The sequence below is a fragment of the Cavia porcellus genome, unplaced genomic scaffold (genome assembly GCF_034190915.1).
Source record: "Cavia porcellus strain 051 isolate PalLab524CR breed Dunkin Hartley unplaced genomic scaffold, mCavPor4.1 scaffold_24, whole genome shotgun sequence".
NCBI lineage: Eukaryota > Metazoa > Chordata > Mammalia > Rodentia > Caviidae > Cavia > Cavia porcellus.
Window position 1 is genome coordinate 7,517,920 of NW_026947507.1, and position 25,401 is coordinate 7,543,320.

Consider the following 25,401-nt stretch of genomic DNA (forward strand, 5'->3'; position numbering starts at 1 on the left):
AATGCTGATTTGAGCATTAGAGGTTATAGGTATCTTATTGCCTACTATTTTGCACTAGTCTCACTAGTAGCGAAAGCTTTAACCAGAAGTGCTGCTGTACAAACAAGTAACAGTGACTGAAATTTATTAAATACTTTTACCACCAAGTACATTTAAACCTTAAGGGTATCCTGAATGCTTCATTTCTAAACATATGGTATTTAAATTATTCTGACTCACAAACCTGTGAGCCTGAGTTTTAAAAATAATAAGTAGGGCTGCGGGTATAATTCAGTGTAGAGTTAATGAGCACAAACCTCTGGGTTCAAGTCACACTGTCCGAAGAGAAAAAAAGTCATTGGCTTTCTAATGTAAAAATTAAAGCTTAAGGACAATCAGCCTGGCTAATAATGAAAGAAAAAATTTAGAAGTATTGATCGTGTCCCCTTCTTTTAATTTTATAAATTTATACCTTAATAATGTAATTCAGATAAACAGCAGCACATTTTATCAGTAAGGTGACAGAAAAGCCAGACTACGGCTTTATGAAACATCCACAAGCAATCCCAAAACACATTCAGTGAACTTGCTTAAAGTTCTCTTTCCAATAGAAGCTAACAGAAGAGATGGCAAGAGAATTAAATCATTCCCAAATGCATAGAAACTAAAAAGATGAAAAAATTAAGAATTACTGATCATGTAATTTCCAGGACAATTTGGTAAAAGCCATTATGGTTTATGACAAATGTGACCAGATTTTTGCTTTTTAAAGGGGCTTAGAAGACGAGGCATTCCCCCCAAGTCCACTACACACAACCACCTTGTCCTCTGTGTTTTGGAAGCATTTTACATATTCTAGTCTCTGCCATTCACAGTAACAGCAAGAGGAGAAGCCTGTGGTCACCTTCCACTCCTTGTCTCAATGGGATGTGCAAAAGTCAGTCCATTCTCCCTTCATAATATGTCCTGAATCTATTGTAGTTTTTCCCTTAGCCTCCACTCTAGTCATGATCCTCACCAACCCAGTCCTGGACAATGAACAGGCTCTCTTCACCTTCTAGAGGGCTTCTACGTTTATTGTTCCATATTTTTCATGCACACAAATTCCCTCATTCATAAAGAACTTTGTGTTAAGTGAACGAAAAACCACAAAACAGAGCTAGGAGGGACATAGTTCAGTGACAAAGGATGTGCTTTGGGTCCAACTCCCAGCACCAGGCAGAGTCACCATGGACCTGAGTCATCCAGTACCTGTTTAGACTCCCAGCCTCTCTTCTGTGCAAGTCACAAGCATCATGCCTGCCCCCCTCACTGTCAACTGCACATCCCTGGGCGCCTCATCTTCTTTACCTGACCCATTATACAAACCTTCCAAGAACACTAAATGTCAGTCAGTGACACCATTCTCCTCCCTTAACGCCTAGGAAGGACATTTATCTTTCTGGACTGGTGGGCAAGTTATTACTCTGTAGTGACCAAGCATTTTTCACAGTACATGCTGAAAAAAAATACGTAAGAAACTTAAGATACGGCCACTGCTTTCAAAAAGGCTATGGTGGAAATGAAATGTCCAGGCCCAATTCTTCGGTCATCAAACAGATAATTTCATTTGAGAGGAAGCAGTGCAGGATAATGGAAAAACTGAAAGGTTTAAAAATGGTCCTTATGTGAAATGTTGACCACCACGGCCATATCCTAATAGACATATACTAAGTACTTCTGCCTGATGTTCCTGGTAGCCTGCCCTTTAAATGTATTTTATCATTTATTTGTAGATGATAAAATATATTTTGTCAGTTAGATACTGATTCACTGTTCCTCCTTACTCAGACATTTCTAGATTAGGGTTTCTTTCCTAGATGATAAACCCTGTATAGTCCAGATAACAAGTTTATTTGATTCTCTGTATAATAATAACATGCAGAATTCCACACCTACGGTATGATAAAAGAGAAAGGTAGGAATGTAGAGAGATGTTTCTTTACTTATCTGTTAAATATATGAAGTGCTCCAAGAAAAAAAAAATGGATTCACTATAATTAGAGGTCTCTGGGACACAGCACTTAGTGCCTGGCTTTCGTCCCATCAGCATGCCTGGATTTTGTTAGCTATTGAATATCATCAGCGGCACGCGAGCCACATCAGATGGTGCAGACGTGGCTATGTCTGCCCTCCCCCCAGACAGTCAATCTGTCAGTGGGGCCACGTTTTTGGTCTAAGACAGTTTTACTTAAAATGATTAACATCAAAATTCACCTTGGATTACATGCTGCTATAGTTCAGAGTCTATTTATAAAACAAAAAAACGTTTTGCAGGCACTTTAAAGGATGAAGTAGAAGTGCTAGAGGGCTGGAGAAGACTTCAGTCATGTTTCACCTACACGGACCCTCTGGAGACACTGGCCTCACTGCCAGCACGCTGTGGCTCACCTTGGTGGTCTGAGGCTCACCCATAATTTAATAACTCATAATCATTTAGCAAAGGTCTGCAATCACAAGATATACATATTTACACATATTTTATACACCTATAAAACACATGTATAGGCTATGATCAAAAAATACAGTATGATGAAATTTTTAAAATTATACTAACAGACACATTGCCACTAATCTCCCCCAAGACACCCTCCTCTCTTCTAACGCCTTTCCCACCACTCCTGCCACTATCTGAAGCAGTTCTGAAATCCTCTTTTGGGAGTGTCTTTGGTTGCACTGTCATAGCTGCACTGATCCCTTGAATTCACTTAAAACATTTACCTTCCACTGTTGTTTTGACTTTGGGAAAGTCACACAGTACCAGATCTGGTGAATATGGTGGATGAGGACACAGGTTATGTTTTGCGAGTTGTCCTTCCACTGGATGGCATTTAGGCACAGCATTCACTGGATTTTTGATCATACCCCACAAAGACACTCACCAAAGAGGACTTCTTCCAGAACTGCTTCAGAAAGTGGCAAGAATATGATGTGAATAAAGTGAGGGGTAGTGTTTTTGAGTGAGATCAATGATGATATATGTTTTATTATACTGAATTAGAAAACAATTTAAACATTCACTGTGTTGTTTGACAATACTATGTAGATACAGTACTTGTGTATACACACACGTACTTTGGTAATGATTCTGAAAGAACTAAAGGATTCAGGGAAGTTTTTAATTGTTTCAAGTTACTTCGGTTACGTCTTTCCAACCACTGCATAACATATTACACATCTCTCTCAGTATATCCAACCCAGTGAATTTTTAACCCAGTGTTGGATCAATTTTTTCCCACATGAACACCTGATAAAGTATTTGGTTTATGTTAAAGAGCCAGGTTGCAAGGGTAAATAGTGCTTTAGACAGTAAGATTGCATATAGTATAGAATGTTCATGCCACGTGAGGTACACAGAGGCTGAGAAGATGCCTGAAGAGTATGCATCTATCTTTCACACCGGATCAGTTCTTAAGTCTTTGCCCACTGACAGGTAACAGAAGGCAGGGTTGGTTCCTTTACTTACTTTGCATATTGACTGCGGTTGTCTGTATAATGGATCTGTGTAAGTTAAGCAAACGTACTATGTTATAATGCTGAAGAAAGATCTGCACAAGATGGCACAGCAGTAGCCCAGCAATAATGTAAAGATGAAACAGTACAGGAAAGTGTGAGTTCCTAAAGTCCTAGCCTCTAGCTATGTCCTGGGTCTTGCTCTTGCTTGCTGTTTGATGTTACCTGATAAGTCTATGCCTCAGTTTCCTTATTTACCAATTCATTGTGGTTTTGTTGAGGATTTAATAAGGTAAGTAAGAATATCTGATACGTAGTAAACAGTTTAAAAACCTTAAGTTTCTCTTGACTCTCCTTCATCTCCCAAATACACTGCTTAACAGTTGGAAAGAGAATGTAACAAAAAACAAAACAAAACAAAAAAGGTAGTTGGTGTCAGATTACAGAACTTCATATTCCAAGTTATAATCCAGAGCTATCCAAAACAAACATGTGACATGTAATTTAAATTTTCTTAGTAGCTACAATTTTAAAGTTAAAAATGAAGCAAATTTTGCTACTTTATTGAACTCAGATATGTTCAAAATACCATCACAGTCAACATAAAAATTACCAAATTCATTTTATATCTTTTAAAAATTCTTTTTGAAATCTACGTGTACTTTATAATTACCACACTTTTCAATTCAGACTGATTACAATTCACATGCTCAATGTCTCCCTAAGACTAGTGGCAATGATATAAGAAAGATCAGCCATAGACAATGGAGAACCACTGGCATATTTAATCAGCAGAATGGGATACTTTGGAAAGATAAAATGTTAGCAGCAGCTGAGTGTAGTAGGTGTATGTCTGCAATTCCACCTGCAAGTTCAAGGCCATCTTAAGGTACATAGTGAGTTCAAGACTAGCCTAAACTACAGTCAGACCCTATCTCAAAAACAAACACACAAACACAGTAACTTGTTAGCTGTTCTTGGGACTGATTATAGGAGACAAATGGATAATCACAAAGACTCATCTGAACAAGGAAGACACCAGTCAGAATAGCCAACATCAGATGAAGAGAGAATTTAGATGATCCAATGATTGATTTCATGGGATGAAGAGGAGCAAAGGGGGCGATGTGGGGCTGTTAGGCTGTGTATGATAAAAATAGTTGGCTTCTCTCTAAATTGAAAAGCTAAATGTTCCCTCCCATCAACTTAATATGGTTTTCAGGCTAACCTACTTTGTTATATAAGCCAACTGTTGAATTTCTCTCTTACTTAGTAAAGAGAAACCCACACAGCAAAAACTAGATAAATGTCTTCATCTTCCATGCAGTTTAGTGGTCCAGGGCCTGCTAAACACGCACAGGGCACTAGGGTAAGTCTCCAGCATCGCACACACACAAACAGAACGACACAACAGTCATCACACACTAACCTAAAGTGATTGTAGGTCCTCAAAGGCACGGACTAACCTCACTGCCTCCTGTCCCCCTTCCTAAACAGAAAAGTCCATCACAGAAGTCCCTGTCTGAAACCAGTTGAGGTTTGTTGGATTGAATTTAACTACAGGACAAATGGAACCATTTTCTTCTGTTGAGATGTCATATCCTTCTTAAAAGTATGTCTGAGAGCTTAAGTTAAACTCTTGCCCTGTTTTCCTCTTAGAACATTGGAGTTTTTGTTCCTATAGTTAGACAAAGTAAAAAAAAAAAAAAAGTAATGGTATTCTGAGGTCTACAGGCATATAAAAAGCACCACAGACAATGATCCCGTCCCTACTAACCCTCTAATTGAAGATCCTAGGGGAGAAAAGGAAGCACTAAGAAAATGTTTCCATCGCACATTTCTGGAGACTATCAGATAAGCAGAAAGAGTTGGATGAACTATACCTGACCTTTCAATCACTCATGCAAACACATTCACAAGACATCGGTGCAACCCCTGTGGCCTTCCTCCCCGGTGCCCCACCCACCACTCAGAGAGCGCCCCCCATAGGGCTGCAGCCTTACCTCAGACAGCAGGTGCTGGATCACAACTGTTAATGCTTCAAGCTTGATATTGCCGCGGGAGAGGAGCTGCTTCAGCTGCAGGATAAATCCACTTTGGCTTTCACATTTCGTTTTATACTGAGTCAATTCAAGTGCTTTTTCAGAAGACAGCACATCTGGAGATGTCTGAGTCTGGATGCACAGACTTCTGGGATTCTTTTGCCTGCTCTTTTCAACTGCAAGAGGAATTAACGTTGCACAAAGATATGTGAGGTTAATTCTTATAATCACCGCCACATGGGTTCAAAACCAACTCATAAGCCACAGAAATGCATTTAAATTATGTTTACGTAAGGAACTCATATGGGCCAGAACTGGAGTTGATCAAGGGTCTAGATGTTTGGAATTCATAAACATAATGGCTTTAGTTCTAACTTTTAAAGATTTATGTGGGGTAGAGAATTATACATATGAAACAAATAGGTTTAACAGCCCAGAAACATGAAACTAGTATGTAAAATGCTGATTTCATAGACTTTAGTTTCCAGTTAAATTAGCAGGGAAATCGGATTGTGACTACTATTCTGACTGTTTAATCACATACGCAGAAAAGACGACACAAACATTGGACTCTCCATGTCTTTCATTCTTCCTTGACATTTTGTAAAACCATCTCATCCTTTGATTGCTGACAGCCTGGTCATTCCAAAGTTTCCTACTGCAGATGTGTCATTATCTCTAATAAATCAGCACATACACTGAGAATCTACTCACATTTTGCTATCTTTAAATATGGTTATGAGTGCAATTGCTTGGCTGTTCTATTCCATTTGCTATCAAGTTCTGTTCCTTTTTTTCCCCCTCAAGTAGTAATAACGGGTGAAATGTTTTTTAATAGCACATGCTAATACTCCAAACCCATGTAAGGTGTCATGCAAAGTGATTATTCACTTCTCATGCTGTCATGCCCTCAAAAGAACTCTGCCTTGAAAAACTGTTTACTTTTGGAAACATTCCAAGTGTTTCAGTCACTTTAAATATCACACAGAAATGGAAAAACAGGAAACAAATTGCCCAGCTTCTTGACATAAACAGGTTAAACACAAGAAAGTAAAATTTAAAAATGTTTCTGTATTCTGACACATATTCTCTAAGACATCCACCTTCTGTGGCAACAAAGAGATCTAAGCAAGACTTATAAACCATCAGGGATTGTTTTGTGTAATTTTTCAAGGAGACACATATTATGATCAGTATCACTTAAAAGAAAAGAAACTTCAGTATTTGTTTCAAGAACCAGTGGCAAAACACATGCAATATATTCTAATTATAAAACAGAATAAAGTTTTGTTTCTTATGGTTGCTTTACATGGTTAGACAACTCGTATTTGTATCAATATTTAATAATCTTCAGTTATGAAATGACTGAAATATCCTTTGTGTTTATTAATAGTTAAAGAGACAATCTATCCATTATTTATGAGTAGTTTTTAAGTTGTTTACCAGTATTTGCAATTTCCTTGGTAGATGGAGAAAATATTCAACTTGATAGTGTTGCAACACTACAATCCAGAAGAACAAACTATAGACTTGCTATGCTAATGAAAATAATCTTTGACAACTTGTCAAGATATCTGCAATCTGTATTTCTTTATCTCATGTCATTTTCTAAACAGTCTAAGAAACTGTACTTGTCACATTCCATACAATGATTATACAGTGTTTTACTATTCGGTGTTCTCAAGTGCCACCTCCACCCCGCTTATTCTTTTGAGATCATTAGGCCAGCTCTAGTATCAGTCCTCCTGCCTTACCCACTGTAGAGCTGTGCGCAAACCCATCTGGCTTTCCCCGCTTTTGACCCTCCCTGTAATCTAGGTAGAAGGGAAGGAGGTAAAAAGGAGCTCACAGAAGTAAAAGGACTTCCCCAGGCCTCTGATACAAGTCTCTAATGCTCCCACACCTTTGGGAAAGTGGATTCGGTAGAGATATAATGTATTTCTGAATTTTAAAAATATGCTATCAATCTCACAAAACAGTATTTGAAGCTATTCAGGTTATAAAGTCCCATCAATAGATGAATGGAATAAAGAAGTTATGCCATGTATACCCAGCGGAGTGTTATTCAGCCACAAAGGAGGGTAATTTTGAGTCATCTGTAGGAAAATGGATGAACTGTGAGACCATGATGCTAAGTGAAATAAATTAATCACAGAAAGCTAAATATCTCATGATATTGCTAGGATGAGAGACCCAAAATACAAATGATTTAAATACCAAAATAAAGGCCTATGTGGAGATGGGAAGGGGATCTGGGAAGGAGGCAAAAAGGACAGTGGGGGAGAAGATTAAAAATCATCACAATACACACTCTGTATCAAACCTCCACGCTCAACGGAATCACTATGAACCACAAACACATGCTAATAAAAAATATGCAGGGGCTGGGGATTTAGCTCAGTGGCATAAGCACCTGCCTTGCAAGCAGGCAGTCGTGAGTTTGGTCCCCGGTACCGATAAAAACGAAAATGACAAAAAAAAAAAAAAAATATGCAGGCTGGACAGGAGCCTGTTGTGTTGACTGATGTCAGTGCACAGTGTCCTTTCAAAACTTCCTTAACAGTTCATTTATACATTGCTACACTGCTTTGTAATTTCTTGAATCCTTAATATTTGAGTGCAGAATTTTTATGCCTATCGATGTTACTTAACACAGTATCAGTTTTAAAACTGTTGAGCTATAATTATTTATAAAATGTGAGGTCAATGTTTTATATTAACATTTTTGAAAAATATCTTTCAGATGCTTGTTTTTTTGTGTACAAATGTGACAGGAATATTGCAGAATACATATATAAAAGTATTAACAATGTTTACTTTTTCAGGTTAAGAAATACAGAAATGAGATGGATAAACAGTGCACTAAGACATTTTTGACTTTTAAATCAAATTTTGTATTTAATTTTTGAATAAATATCCTTTGATTTAAAAGTATAAAAGCTGCTTTACATTTAAAATATAAATAAAAACAAAAATGTAAAAAGATGACTAAAATGAATTCAGAGCACTTAAATCCCTATGTAATGTTTACCATCCCAAGAATACAATATTCTGACTTCGTCCTTGGTTAATCTGTATTGGAATCTAAATACCACTAGTTTTGTTAGTGGCTCAAAATAGATTTACAGTTGAGGAGGAGGGAACACACTGGCTTATTGTTCTTCCAGGTCTCCAGCTGTACCATGTGCCGTCTACCTGGATCTGGAAAAGCATGTTGTGACCTCAATCTTCTGCCCCACGTTCCGTGTTCCCCAGGACAGAACTGCAGCACATGGCAGCTGATGACCCAGTTTGTGCCTTCTTCCCTCTCCCCACTCCTGGTTCAGCCAGACATCAGAGATGATGCAAGAGTCTCCAGCGATGTGCAATCCCCAAAGGCACATAGAAACAGCACACTTCATAACAGAGAAAACCCACGGGTTTCCCTTAAGTCCTTTATGATTTATTATTTACATGAAATTAGCATAATGCAAACCACATTTTGCTCAATTCTTACATATCACTGTTTTGATAATGCAGCTGTATTTAAGTCTGAACTATTTTATATCTACTAAAAGAACATGTTCTGATTTCAAAGAATCAACTTAATCAGAAGTCTTAAAACGCCACGTTAACCTCTATGTCAGTTCAGATTTCTCTCAATTAAGACACAGTACAGTAATGATCACTATCACTTCTGATCCAACCTCACTGAGATTCATTCTAATAACTGAAACCTCCACCAACAAAATAGGTGTGGGATCAAAGACATTTGCCCACTTAAAAAACTGCTAAATAATTTAGGCTCTCTTTGTTCTTTCTGCTCAGAAATCTTAAGTCTGATCTGATTTATTATCTTCTTACAGAAACTAATTGGTTAAATAGGAACAAGTCCATTTTCTAGGCTCAAGTCACTCAAATTGATCAGTCCCCATCACAAGATCAAAAACCACTTTTGAGAGAGGTTTCACCATTAAACCATAGAAGAATCATGACTACAAAGACCAGCTGAGGACAGTCATCCTAAGGTCAAAAAACTACACATTTATTGAATATGCTGTTTTTCCAAAATATTAAGATCAACTTAGACACATGAGCTTTTGCCTTGGGTTCCATGAAACACAAAATGAAGCACAGAATTCAGTAACCAGTGTTGCAAACTCCCATCAGCACATACTCACTAGCCTGCTCACTCTCCAAGTATTTCCCAACATCCATCACAGAAGCTCTGCTGGGGCAGGCAGACCTGCCCCAATGCCCTGCAGGTGGGGAGGCATCACACTGGGGGGCAGCAGTGCACAGGGAAGGAGGATTTCTTGCTGGTCCACTCTCAGCATTGATCGACCTGTGTAAGGGTGCAGGCACCAAGTACTACGTGCTTTCCCTGCATAATGCATCAAAAGTTCATGTTTGTCATCTAATATAAAACTTAGATAATGAATTTGAGAGCTGCTGAAGGGTTCTTTGGACAGATATCTAATTCCTCACTTTCTGCTTTCATCCAAAACCACGTATCTAAAAACCCTAATGGGGACACCCATGCACAAATTTCTGTCAGTGTTTCTTCAGTATCAGATGACAGGTGCTCATTAAGATATTCCATGAAAACAAAATATTAAAATGGGAATTATTGGGAAGTATGTTTTCTGATAACAGAAAGTACTCAGACATGAAATGTAAATGTCTATCGATGCCTTCCTAACAAACTAGTCTTTGTTTGCAAGTAATCTTTGTGTAGCAGACATAGAGACATACCATCAATAGCGGCAATGTGACTTGATAATTAGACGCTAGAGCTCTGTATGCAGTGTGGTGAGAGGACAGGCAGGGAGCGTAGGCAGAGTTCCTAGAGGCAAGAGTTGGGATGGACATTTGCACATCTGACAGACAGATGAGCAGAGGAGAAGCAGAAGGGCATTCCAAGGAGGTGAAGCCAGCAAACACAAGGGCATTTAGCCCCTGGATGTGTGGATTTCACAGCACAGAAACCCCAAATTAAAGCGAAATAAAGCAGATTAATAGGGTGATAGCATATACGCTATGTATACATGCCACAGCAAGATGCTATGCATCTTGCAGGAGCCAGGGAACAGTGCTGAGCAGTCCTAGAGACATGAGAAAGATCTTGAGGGGCAAAACCAGAAGCAGAGAGGCTAGGAGGAGGCCCAGGAAGAGGCATTCAGGGGTCCATGACATGGAATAGGCAGGACAGGGGGAGTGCGGCTATGAGGCAGAACAGGAAGAATGTGTGACCACACGGAAAAGAACATAAAAGAAAAGAATTAAGGTGAGTTAAGTACAGATACCAACTCCCATGAGGAATGCAGTTATATACTGTAAGCATGTAAAATAAAAACAAAAAGCAGAAACTGAAAAAAGGAGGACCCCCCCCCAACCAAACAAGAAGCATCCAGGACGACTCACAGATTTTCAGCAAGGAAATAACATCAGGAGGGAACTAGCTGGAGGGCAAGAGCAGCAGAGCAGGAAGAGCCTGGGGCAGGCGCTCCACCAGGGTGTTAGGAGCTTCTCCACACTGCTTCTGCTCTCCAAAAACAGTGTATTCTAAACTTTCTGGTTTTGCAAATTTAATCACATGCCATGTAATTCTCTACAAGTGCATCTATTCTTTATCTCTTATTGTCCTGAAGACTGGCCCCGAAGAGTGGGAACATACCGGCTTGCTAGTTACATTGATATTATAGTGAGTCCATGGTAATCCGTACAACCTTACCAAATGTTTTATTAGTTACCAAATATTAGTTTACATTTACTTAAAGCCTTCTAGTATTCCTTTTGATATTTGTTTTTAAAAGTTAATAGTAATCACAATTTAGGAGATAAATCTAATATTTTTCTATCTCTATGTAGATATATCATTTATTTAAAATGGAACATTTCAAGCTCTGCAAAGCACAATAATTCAGATTGCTTAAATTATCCAGCCCAGAAATCATTGGGGAGAAAGGGGAATTTAACATCATAGTATTTAAAATTTATATTAGTATATCAGTAGAGTTTGTTGCAGTGACTTGTATTATATGTAACAATATTATTTTTTCATTGTAAAAGCAGTTTATAAAATAGAAGCTATATTCACACAAAATTACTGTTTGGGGTTAGTTATGCTTACAAATATTTTCTGAAAAAAATAAAAAAACAAATAAGTCTCAACTTCACTCTAGCATCTCCTATGTACCTGGCAGAAAAGTCAAATTCTCATGCATCTAAAACAAACTACTAATTATAAACAAAGGCTAATAAACATTCACTTCCTTCAGAAGTACTTTAAGAATGTATTACCTCTCTGTTAAATGGCTTCTAAATAATCTGAAAGTCTATATTGCTACGTTAATATTTAGATTTGTTTCAGGCCTAAAAGAACTTACCTTAAAAATGGAACTCAACAAAAATTTGGAAGTAATATAACCTTAGGTTGACATTAAATAATCCAATGCTATTTTCATTCTAACCATGTAACAAAACTCTCATTAAGAATATGACTTTTAATTTTAAAAACTGGAATTTGTATTTTAAATTAAGAAAAAGAATAAAATACATAAACACAAATTCCCACTGATGGGACAGCGTACTGTTCACAAGACAGCGGCCACTCTTACTTGATTTGCCACTTTGTTCCAGACAAACTGTAATTTCCCTTCCTAGAATGTCAGACTTCATGTGGACCTTTGTTGTTTCTTCTGTCTTAACAGTTATTTTGACTTAACCGATTTTATTCGATACTTAAAGAAAAAACTGCTCAATATAATGAAGCCTGCTAATGGCAACCAGTTTTTTGTTTTTTAATTTCAGCACTGACAACATAAAACAACAAGATGCCCATTTTAATTTAACACAGGGATGAATACAGTGCCAAAAATAATGTTCTATCACCACATGTAACTGATTCTAAAAGAAAAGGTTTCTAAGGTCCATCTTGCAGTTACTGCCTCCAATACACTTTTAACTTTATAATTTTAAATGCCATCTTTCCTGCAGTCTCTACAGCTGGAGCTAGTTAGCTCAGGTGAAGTCAACAACAGTCCAAGGGAGACCACACCCTGTGAATTGTCAGACCCTAGCTGCAAATGGTAGCCCCCATCCTCATGGCACATTATAATCTGGCTGTTTGTTAGCAGGGCCCTCCACAAAAATGCATGGTTGAATCACACGGAGACATGTAACCTGACTGGCAGGGGGATCCCCAAAACAAACCCAAGTGGATTTTAAAAAAAGCTTTATTTTTGCATATTAAAGGCAATAGACTATCTTATTAGAGAAAAAATAAAGCAGATAGTCAAAACATTTGACCTTAGGAATATCTACAAAGCAAACAGCAAATACAAAGAATATCATTCTCAAAATACTAACTTAAAGGAGAACCAACTGAAAAGGAAAACACAACACTGATCTCCATGAAACAACAGGAAAAGGGCAAATCTCTCACTTCCTTTTGAAAAAGTCTTAAATTTCCCCAGCACTATAGAATTGCAATATTATAAAAAGTACCCTTATGAGCTAAAATAAGTATTATGTAAGACTAATACTATAAAATTACATTCAACATTAAATGCCTTTTTAAAATCACATGTCTTTTTACCTAAGAAAACAGTATGTATATATTACTAGTGAAATATTTTAGCTCCAAAACATGCTTCAGCGCTAATAAAAATAGTACATATTACTTAGAATGAATCTCTATTAACCAAAGTTCAGGTAACTAGCATATTTTAATTGTTCTAATTAAATTAATATTTACTATATCTATAGATTCTTTCCATGTTACTCGATACTAGAAAAATAACATATATCCCACTCCAAATCCAACTGTAAGTCTTAATTTATGGTTTAATTTCTACTTTTAAATGATATAGATACTATATTAAAACAATTTATTGCAGTAAAATTTTATCTTAACTCTGTCAGATTAAGATGCACTGCTATCTTTTTAGAAGTCTGACTTTTGGAAACTTATCTAGGTAAGATAAAATCTATTGTGAAATAAAGGTCATTTGACATCAGGCTGTCTTACATAAAATGTATAACTAACAAAGAGCACACTAATTTATCTTGAAGAAATTTCAAGGCACCTGAAGGTTGAGATCATGGCATGGCTACTATGGAGGTTTCAGCCTGACCTATTGGGGCTTTTAGCCAGAATCAAGAGCAAAGAGTCCAGCAGAATGATTTAGAACACTGAGTTTGGCCAGAAAGGACTCTCTATTAGAGCTATAGACTACAAAAATAGAGCAGAAGAGATTTTGATTGCTGAGAAAAAACAGAATGTAAAAGATGGGCAGAGGGTATCAAAAGCAGCAGCAGGATTTCACTCTTTGCAGTCTCAAAATTGTAAAACTGAAAGACTCTGCTTTGGGAAGAAAGTCCCAGAGCACCATGTCCCAGAACGGCAGTGGCCTAGGGAAATTTGTTCCCTGGGACTGGGTTAAGTGTCCTCAGCAATCCAGGCACTTGACCCATGCAGCCAAGAGAGAGGAAAGCCCGGCTACTGCTCCAGTTGATAACATCTGCATGGTGCAGGTTTTAGGTGCATGTGGAATGGAAGAGTTGTGGGATCAGGAAGGCGTCCACCCAGATTTCAGAAGAAGGCCTGGCAGGCCAGGCAATGTGTGTAGCTCTGAGTGTGAAGCTGAAGGTTTAATGGAAACCCTTGAAGTCTGGAGAAGTGAGGAATGTGGATCATCTGAGGAAAGCCACAAGGAGGAAGCAGACCCGGGCCCAGACAGAAGCCCAGGGGAGCTACAACATTGGAAGCGCTGTAAAGGTAGAGCCACACAAGCCCTATGGAATTCACAATTTTCACAGATTGCTGGAGATGCTGGAAACCAAACTGTGGGATTTAATGTTTGTGCTGCTAGATTTTGATCTTGCTTTGTTTCCATTCCTTTCTGTTTCCTTCTTTGTAACTTTTGGAATGGAGCTTTTGGAATGGAAATGTCTATCATGTGCCACTGAATATTCAAAGTGTTTAACTTCTTTTCATTTGTACAGAGGCTCATAGCTAAGAGTTTGCCTTAACTCTCAGAGGAGACTTTGGCAATGCTGAAATGGTTAAGAATTTGGCAACTCTTGGAGATCACTTAAACACCTTTTGCATAAAGCCATATGCATAAGTCTTTTGAGGGTTAGGGGTGAAATGTTATGGTTTGTGTGTAAATGTCTCCCCAAAACCTCATGTAGTCACAGGGCATTTTTTTTTTTTTTTTTTTTTTTTTTTAGCTAAAGGTGGCTAATCTAGAGTGTGTGATGCTGGGATTAAAGGTGTATGATCAGTAAATCAGTCCTGATTAGTCTGGCATAGTTCTGGCTAGGATTAAGGTGTGAGTGCTATATCTACCCTAGGGTTGGTAGCCTGCATACAATAGAAGAGACAGAAAGAGTTTTGTCTCTTCCCTTGTTGCTTGGCACAAGCATATCTTGTGGAGGCCATGAACTATTCTTTATGATAACCCTCTGCCAGGCTACTGTGCCTTGGAGCCAGTTGATTATGGACTGAAACCTCTATAAACCTTTCTTTAACCTTGGGTGTCAGGTATTTTGTCTGAGAAATAAGAAAGGTAACTAAGACATATGTAAAAGCCACATCTAAATTAAGAACATTTTTTTCAATGCTTTATTTTTAAATGGAAAATTCATTGAAATGACCAAAGTCAAATAATAAGACTTGTGTCCAAACAATAAATTGGTTTAATTGAAATACAGTAATTATAACCAATCTCAATCCTATTATATGAAAAAGATGAACACCAAGATCTATTGCAAGAGTTAAATTGTTAACCAGTATACTTTCATTTGCAAGTGGCCAGTAACTATTTCTGAGAAGTAACTCTTTTGCCTTTTCACAGGTAAACACTAAAGAATACGGGAAAGTATTACAGAGTCTAGAGAAGTCAAACCTTCCATTTCCCAGCCTCCCTTGTAGGTAGAGATAGCTACATAATTGGGATCTAGCAGTAAGATGTAAGCTTAAGTGATTCGGTGATACCTCACTCTATTTCTTTTCCTTCCCAAAGCAATCACTGTGAGATTAAGGGGGAAGAATCACAAAAACAGGGCTAAGAAAACAGTAGAGATGTGGTTCCCGATACTGATGACCTACTGGACATCACTGCTGCTGCTTCCTAGAGGGGGACACAGAAGCTTTAAGAGGTGGGATTCCTTTTAACAGTTAAAAGCAGTCCTATTTAATAGTTTGAAAACAGAATACCAAATCAGAGAACATAATTTGATTCATTTCATTCTAATGAAACAAATTTATTCACACTCTGCTTCACACTTACTGAATACCTAGTCAAGTGATTCTCTTTAGTGCTGCTTTAAGTACAAGAAAATATTTAGTTCTGCTAATACTATATCCACCCATCTTGCTACAGTAATCACATTTAATCCAACTAGCTCAGCAAAAAGAATTTTACTTCTTAGTGTAGTAAATCACCCTCACTGAGTCTGGGAGAATGTTGACTCTTTGAGGTTTCAACGTCAGTATTCATAATAATTAACATAGGTATTTCCAGCTGTGAATGAAAACTGATTCCATGTGGCAAGGAACATTTCTACTGAGAAGATTCTTTTCCTATAACTGATTTAATACAAAATTGGAACTAATATGTTGGGAACTTTTCTGGAATACATCAAGGTTAATATTCATTATGAAGCACTGCTGCCAGCTCTGTGTCAAGCTGGTGAAGTCATTTGTGGGCTTCTTAGAAGACCATTCCCCAGTGCTGATGTTCCCGTCGGTGCCGATGTCCTGCACTATCTATCACTCAAGCCTCCTGACAAATTCACTGTTTTTTCTCCTCACCCTTTATTTATAGGGGAAAAAATTACATCCTGGACTCAAAAATATATTGTCAGTGGGTGCTGCTCACTAACAATATTCCAAGGGGTGGAATTGTAATTTCATTACAATTTCTGCTCAGAAATACTTGTCATTCTTTTGTTTCCTTGAAGAAATCACCCTGTCCTTCACCTCCTGGCTTTCCCCAGCTACTCACTTCTTCACTAATTCTATATATCCTAAAGACCCATCTTGGAAGACACTTCTTTTGGAACATCTCGATCAAGGCCACTTCTCCTCCACAGAGGCTCCTTGGGTGCCAGGCTACACCCTACCATGATCACCTGCTGTCCTGTGTCTCTTCCTCTATTAAATTGTCATGTGGGTAAAAGCAGGGGCCATGTGGGACGTAGTTATAACCACACTCTCAGCACCTGGTCCTATGCCTGGCACACAGCACATGTCTAACAGGTATTTGTAACACAAAACACAGTTAATCTTGCAATGTTAAAGGCAGTTTTTAGAAGCACAGAAAAAGCTGGTGACATGAGCCAAACATGAAACGCTTCAGACAGTCCAGTCAGCACAACAGGGTTTCATGATACTGATGTCAGTGCCTGTCCATTTTTTTTTACTGAAAGAAGAGAATTTCACACTGTATAACTGAAATGCCTGAAGTAGGCTAGTGGCAGGGGGTAAAACTGAATAGAAATGACAAAGGATGACTTTTCAGATTCTTGCAACTAACTGGTTGTAGATAAATGAGAAAAATAGCAATTCAGAGAGGTCTAAGTTTGATGCTAAGGCAGAAATATGTCATGAAGAGAAACAGGTAAGGCAGGAGAATGAATGAGATTTAGGAGATAATTAGAGAAGGTGGATTTCAGGTGAACCAACACAGAAACAATTTGAAAACCCACAGCCAGGGGACTCATAAAACTTGAGGTAAGGGTATCTTGGAAATCATCTCATCTGATTCCCTTATTCCATAGTCCTGAAATGTTAGATGAACAAAGCCATTCACCCAGTTACTAGTAGATTCAAGGCTATGACCCACTCTTGGAATTCCAGGTCAACAGTTTTGACATTAAAGGCAACATCACTTCATTTACTAAAAATACAAACAAATCACAGCTCACAGATCATCTGGATAAGAGTAAACGCAATGGCTTCAGTATTCAGTTTTGAAAAGATTTTTATGACCTTAAAATTACATAACATGGTTTAGATCACAAGAGATTCTTATGGAGCAAAGTGGAATTATATTCTTTATATAACTTTTAAATGTTTCCCCCATAGAAAATTCTTTCTGTTGTTTTCTGGGTCTACAGAAATACAGTGAACCTCTCAACCAGAAAAACCTGTAAGCCAAAAATTCTAAACAGAGAGGTCCCAGGATTTTAGTCTCAACTCTGTCACTTTCTGTGTGACCGTGGGCAAGTCAGTTCACTTCACTGGTTCTTTGACTCCCTCGCAGAAAATAAGGTAGACTCGATTACTGTTCTAATTTTTAAAAAAATATTCTTAAATTCAGAAAATAAAACGTGTCCAAATATCACTATTATAACTCTCATAATTATTGAACTGTGTCTTTTGTTCACATGCTCTTGAAAAGCTATCCGTTTCACACAAATACTACAAGCAACTTAGCATGTCAAATAATAGAAGGCTGGATAAACAAATCATGGCTCACCCAGCAGTGGGATGTTACAGGACTGTTCAAAAGATGAAGTAGATGAATGAAAAACTCTTGTGTTAGTCTTACAGAAACAAGCTATAGAAGAATATAAACTATTTCCACTTCTATATAATAAAACAGGGCACAAGAGAATTCCACAGGTTACATACAATTAGAAAACCAGAGGACACCAAGAAGCCATGGGAAAGGTGGCTTCAGAGCAAGGCTGAGCCTGGGCTAGTGACCCTCTGCACTCTGTCTTTTTAACAGACAGCACAGATTACATTGTTTCAAAAGGAAAAATAGTTAAATTGACACTATTTTGCATCATAAAAGCTATTACAAATATGAAGCACTCTTTCACTATTATTTTTCCCACCGTCTTACGCAGTCTTTCTATGGGGGAGATGCTGGAGACTGGACACAGAGCCTGATCTAACACTGAGCTTTTTCTTTTTCTCAGGTTGAGAGAATGAGAGTGGCGTTTGGGCTGGAAGAGGAGGAGCCACTGTTCACTTCCTGGCTCCCCTCGTTTTCTTTCAGCTGTCGGCTTAGACAAATGCCAGGTCAAGGGGAGTTATGAAACTTTAGAAAGGATGCTGGAAAAATGAGAATTACCCTACAGAGAAAACAGATGCCTCTGGGGAAACAAAATCAGTTTGTTGGGAAAAAAAATCATCAGGGACAGAGATGTGCCAAGTGTGAAAAACAAGACATGCAAGCTGACAAATACATGAAACAGAAAAGAATCTGTTTACATCCCTATTAACCAATCCTACTGTCAGCACTAACCAGCTCAAAACCAAACACAACTTGGCACCCTAGTTTTCATAGAATAAAACCTACTTACTTTTCCAAAGCTTTAATTATCACCTAGAATAAGAGACAGGAATGTGAGACTACCAAACATACCAAAAGTGGGCAAGCAGGTTTATGTGAGCCTGAAATACACACTGGGTTTATTTCCATCTTAGGCACCGAAAATGACAAGCTGATACAAACATAAATGTCAGGGGAGGCAGTATTTTAATTGCAAATATTTTTACTACTATGACTAAAAAAAACTAATTTGGGGTCCACAGACCTGGAAGTGTTTTATTTCAACAGCATTTTGAATACAGAAATCTCACGGTTTATTAAAATAACTGATTAATCTCAGAAACTTCCTAATAGGAAACTACAGAAACCCTCTCATCTTTTTCAATACAAAGAGAAGTAATATTTCTTCATTTACTTACAGCCTTATTTCCAAAACCATCTGCAGCCAAATGTAACTTAACAGGTGTTGGCTTTGTACAGATTTGACTGGTGATGGAGAAAAACACTTATGAACACCAAGGCAACAATTCTTCATTCCATAAACACAAACAGTGTGCCTATCTGCTTACAAACAGTCTAAGTACACCAGGCTGCAGGGGCACAAGAGCAAACTGCTGACTTTCTCCCCAGGTAAGCCTGCTTCTTTCACTAAAGAGAGCCTTCTTTTTCCATTTATCTCTCTCCTTAGAAATCGAGTAAACATCTGCAAGTTAATTAAGATGTCCCCCGTGCAACACTAGGCAGAGACCTGTGCAACACTAACCTGTATGGAAAATAACAGCGCTTTTCCTAAACCCCGAAGGAAGTCGAAGATTCCGAAGTAATCCTTTGGCAGTCAGTCGGACGTGAATGGTGGATAAGGAGAATTTGGGAGACAACAACATGTTTCAGAGCAGGTGGGACGATTTCACAGACGAAGGAGCTTTCCTGCACTCACATGCTGGCTTTTTAAATTCGGTACTCTTCAAGGCCAAGAAGCACAGCAAGAGGAAACATGCCTACCCGGCTAATGTCATTCCAGCACAGAGAGAGAGAGAGAGAGAAAAAAGCAACGCAGAGCTATCCAAGGGTTGCTGGCTTCCTCCTCACTCCCAGATGTTGCCAAAACAATGCTCTTCCTCTGAGTAAGATCTCCTCTTAGCAAATCCAGAAGCCAGCAGCCTGAGTGACATCACACTGTACATGAGATGTTGTGCTGCTCTCAGGGATGAGAAAGGGGAGGAGAAAGTGGGTGGTCTCAGGAGCTTTACATAACAGCCAGTACTGCCACAGATCCTGTAGCTACTGGGAGATCAATCCTAAGAGAAATCAACTACCTCACGGACCAACGTAGTATTAAGGGGAAAAAATAAGATTTCTTTCCATTAATCTGCTTTAATGTTTTTAAAATCCTATATTTCATACTATAGCACTGAGTAGTTTTTTTCAGATATTTTATCTCTAAACCAGACTCTCTGGATAAAGATAAAACAAAAACCTTCAAGCAACAAATGTTCCTCATCTTTGATGAAATTTTATTCCAATATGTTTAATGACAGATTGATAAAATGTTCAGCTTTAATTGTCCTGTGTTTAGGACTTGACTAAATATCAACAATAAAAAGTTAAGACTGCTAGGCACAGAGGCATGCACCTATGATGCCAGCAATCTGCAAGGCTGAAACAGGATTGCAAGTTTGAACCTCACCTGGGAAACTGTGGTTTAGCCAGACTGCATTTCAAAAGCCAAAAAAGATCAGGGAATGTAGCTTAATGCAAAAGCCCTAGTTCAATCCCTAGTTTTGGGGAAGAGAAAGTTATGCAATTTCTCTACCAAAGATAATAATAGTTCTAGAGTAATAGTCAAACAGTATGGTGAGGACGAGACTGCATTTATAGAACATCAGGTGGGTCGGGAGCTCAGGGATACAGTACCTGCTTACCTATTATGAGATCCAGGTTTGACCTCCAGCACCAAGAGGGAGAGGGAAGAGCATCAGCGATCTACAGTCATCTTTTGAGACTAGGAATGTGGACAGGGTGTATGAGCATTTTTACTGCCGTCTATTAACTTTCATTTTAGTAGGATGGTTTGTAAAAGCAGATTAAAACACAGTAGCCGAAACCAAAGAATTTGGAAGATGATAAACATATGAATGTAAGAAAATTAACACTGACAATGTACTCACCCAAGCAAAGCTAATTCGACTGAACCAGGAATAGCCTGAATGTGACAATTTTTTTTTAATTTAAACAGTACAACAAAACAATGAATAGAAAATGATCAGTGCCTGTTTCGAGACTTGCTAAAAATATTAATCCGAAAAAATACAGAAACTTAACCACAAACAATCTTATTAAATGCCATTAAGACAGGAAAAGAAGTAGTTATTCTTTTAGTAATTCCATAGAAGATCCAGACTAGGGAGAGAGGAGATAGGAAAGGAAAATTCGAGTAAGCCCTCTTCCTCTTCACTCAGCACTCCACAGGTCGTCATGTGGCAGATCAACCCAATAACCTTTCCAGGGTTGCTGTGAGAACACAACATGTTCAGACCCTGAGTCTTCTAAACACACTGTGTCCATGACAACAAAAGCACAAATCATCAGGGAATTAAAGTCAAGAGAATCTACCTTGAGCTGTTATTTATTACAGTTGATTATTTTTTAAAAATCCAAACATCTTTCCCTCTGGTTTTCAAATATTAAAACATAAATTGTAGCATCTTTCTCTACACCTCAAAACCAAATGAAAACCAACACATCCATCAGCATCAGAATCATAAATAGAGTTAAACACTGATATTACAAACATCACAGTCCATACAGTTAAAGAGTTTTTTTGGCAGGATGGTTTTTAGAGGGACTTTATTAATACTAAACTCTAAATTACCTCTGTCAAAAGGGAAATCCTTTACCTTAGACTATGGAAGCAATCTAATCATTAATTGTAGTCATTAAAATTTTTGCTAAAACTACACTAAGCTATATTAAAAGTGATGCTATTAATGATCTTTTTAAAAACAACAGATCAAGAAATTGAAAGAACAGAAGTAAGTGAGGAGCAAAATTCAGAAGTCAAAGTAATCCTTGTTTAACCAATAAAATACATCTAGGTAAAAAGGTGCACCCAGATACAAGAAACGCGTGCTTCAATTTCTTTCACAAATATAGTCCGCCCCCTGGTGGCCTTCGAGAACAGCTAACGTTGTGCCTACACAATACACGTTTCTTTTGCTTATGTGAATAACCAAAAAGTAGTTATTTCAAGGTTTCAACTATTTTTATAATAAATACTGTGACAATAACACTATAAAACAGCAATGGTTTAAAGAAGCTCTTTGATTAATCAGTTCATCTCTTCTATAGTTTCTAAAATTATACTAAAAAGAAATATGTAAAAAAGTATCAGATTATTTTACGAATTCTTCATTTGAGTGAGCATGACAAGGCTTGCCACGGACATGTAGAGTGAAAAAAACAAGGAAATTGTGGTGCTTAAGATAGAACAGTTTACAAGTATAAAAAATAGACATAAGGGTTCATAAAATACAGCAAAATTTATGTTAGGATGTTAAGCGGAGAAATAAAACTTGGCCGTTCTCAGACTGTGGGGGAAGAGAACAAGAAGTCACCGAGAAGCAAGCCCTCCTGTGAACTGGTGCCATCACAGGCGGCTGGCAGGACAGCCAAATGCCAGCCTTTAACTATGAGTCAGCGCCATTTGCAGACTGCAGGGAAACAGAATGGGAAGTCACCAAGAAGCAAGCCCTCCCTGCAAATAAGGTGCCACGCGCGGGCCTGGGCGAGAGCCAGACCCCAGCCCCTTCCCCACACAGGCTGGGGAACAAGACCCACCCCACTCTACCCCGTCCCACAGTAAGCAACGGGCTGATCCAGAGAAACACAGACTTCCGTGATGGCTACTGAGGTAGAATACAATTCAATGCTTGTAGTGTCCAAGTGTTTCACTGACTTCACAGATCTAAAGCTGGTGGTCTGGTCATCCACTGAGAGGATGGCAATGCACAGTGTACATCTACGGATAGTGGCCACTGCTGATCCCTACTGTGTTGTTCTGAAGACCTGTATCATTTTGTTTAGTTGGGTTGGGTTTTGTTCTCTATTATTTTGATTTGATTGTATCTGATGGCATGGGAAGCTATTTCAAAGATGGTAAGATATAATATAGCAGTCATTTTGGATTTCCTATCTTGAAGTCTTCACTGCATTCATTGTTTTGTTTTTTTCTATCCTGTTCTATTCTGTTGTTTTGATTTTTACTATGTCTGCAGCTATCTTGAAGACAGCAGGAGGCACTATGGTTACCACTGTTGATTTTCTATTGTTTTGAAGTCCTGTGTCACTTACACTGGTTTGTTTTGTTTGGCTTTATTCTGTTTTGTCTTGGTTTTATTCTAAGATAAAAATAAAAAATAAAAGCATTACTTCAATTTTTACTTAATGCAGGATGTCAACTTTAAATAGAACAAACACTGAAGCAAATTTGTATACCAAAACTTCAGCCATGCTTGGGGAGATTATTTTTTTTTGTTATGTATTTCTGTGTTTTCCTTTTATATTTAACAGAGATCTCAGGGGCAAGAAAAAATAAACTTCCCAATAACTTTAAACACTGAATTGTTTTTATAGGAAACCAACAAAATAATCTGAGTTTCTATTATGACACAGGTAAAGGGAAACAATACAAAAATAATTGCATAAAGTCTTATTATAGTTTATATCTAAAATGTCTCCCCGAAGTCCCAGTGTTGGGGTCAGGGGTGTGCTACACCAATCAGCAGATCCATATCCAGAGATGCCTTCAGTACTTCGTGTGCTGTTAGGAGCTGGGCTGGCTGGAGGGGCAGGTCGCCGGGCCACGAACTGGAAAGGTGTAGTTGTGTGCCAGGCACTTCCATTCTTTTATTCTCTGCTTCCTGGCTGTCATGTGTTGAGCAACAATCTTCTACGGGCCCTTCCCACCATATCTTTTCTGTCTGAGAGCCATGAGCCAAAGTAAACCTCTCCGCCTTTGAATTGTAGGTGTCAGGTATTGTGGCCAGCAATGGGAAAGATTTTACTACTTCAGTACAAGCTACGGTAAGGCTTCGACAGGTCCTCCAGGTCAAGTATAATGTTCAAACAACAGAATGACACATTATACTCCTGCATGGCAGACATCTGTCCGGTTTGGGTTTTGTTTTAAATTACTAATTTAGAAAACGATGGCAGCATAATTGTAGACATAATTCTAGTAGATGCTGCATAGGGTTGACACAGATGCTAATAAACGCATTCAAAGTATGGCTGGCTTATTGTTCATGATCACAAAGAACCAGGAAGATTAAATTTAGATGAACTGACTTGTTCCAGGATTTGAGCATCTCTATCCAACCAACCTTTCTTAGACTAATACAGAGTATTAATCCTAATTTTATCTCCCTTCCTTACCACAACAGAACTGCAACACTATTCGTTCTTACTCAAGGCCCACCTTTTCCCTAATGTCCTCTTCCTTAGTAGAAAGATATAGCTCATAATTATTAAAAATTTCATGAGACAATTAGAAAAAAATTCAAACCCCAACCATTCCTAAGATTTCAGAAAGCCTTCAAGAACAATGAAATTGCCCCCTGCTTCTTTGGGTTCCCAAAAGAAGATCTTAAATTAGGAGCTGAACTGCTTTGATTTCATGTATGATGTTAGTTTTCAAAAACAAACTCAAATCCTTCAATGTTCACTGTAGCATTATTATAAAAATACTGTAAAATTGGAATTACTGACACCTCATACTGCTCTGCAACTGATTTTTAAACTTAATATAAGTTGATAACATTTCACACTTACTTTCACAAGGTATTAAATAACTCCTCATCTCAGTGATAGTAAACGTTTTAGAGCTTTCAAAAATGGCAAACAGCCAGATGTGGCAACATGCCATAGATGTGCCACCATGGCTGTTACTCTGATGGCTTTCAAAATATCATTAAAACATCAGTGATCATAATTCTGAGAACACCTGTATGACATACAGACTGTTTCCAATCTGCCCTCATTTTAAGTAATTGTACAAAGCAATAAATAATTAAATCAATTACTTTCCTAGAGTTAATTCTGCTAATGGAATTCCTGGGTAGAAGTGTTTGGCTATATGCATGGATGTTCTAATTTATGCTCAATCACCAGTATTCCTCCTTACTCATTTTCCCAATACCAGATATTATCATTAAAAATTAGGTAAGAACTGAAAACACATTATTTTAATTAGGCTGGTAAATTTTCCTCACGATTCTTAGTCCTACATATTTCTTTTCTGTCCAATGCTTCTTTTGTGTATTCTTCTTCACTACAGAAGAACACTTAACATGAGATCTACCCTCACAAAATTTTCAGTGGACAATACAGTATTATTAACATAGGCACGACATTATGTAACAGATCTCTACATGGGTTTCGCCCTCCGCATTGGGAGTTGAACCTGGGCCCTTCTCACTGAGCTACATTCCCATCCTCTTTTTCTACCTTTACTTTGAGACAGGGTCTCTAACTTGCCAACCTGGGCTTGAATTGTGAATCCCAGGGCTTCAGAGTGCTAGGATTCCAGGTCCTTATCTTCCACACCTGAAACTCTA

At 38.1% G+C, this 25,401-nt stretch overlaps 1 protein-coding gene across 10 annotated transcripts in view; it reads right to left on the reverse strand.

Moving 5' to 3' along the window:
• Window positions 1-25,401, reverse strand: part of Mtus1 (microtubule associated scaffold protein 1) — a 148,866-nt gene that overhangs the window by 30,076 nt on the left and 93,389 nt on the right. For 9 of the 10 annotated variants that reach the window (XM_063234613.1, XM_013151632.3, XM_003469154.5 and 6 more), the window contains one exon: window positions 5,475-5,689. In XM_063234613.1, the coding sequence (XP_063090683.1) occupies window positions 5,475-5,689 (215 nt within the window). Of the gene's footprint in view, window positions 1-5,474; window positions 5,690-19,550; window positions 19,961-25,401 lie in introns of those variants that run through there. The other variant, XM_003469153.5, reaches the window with a different exon arrangement.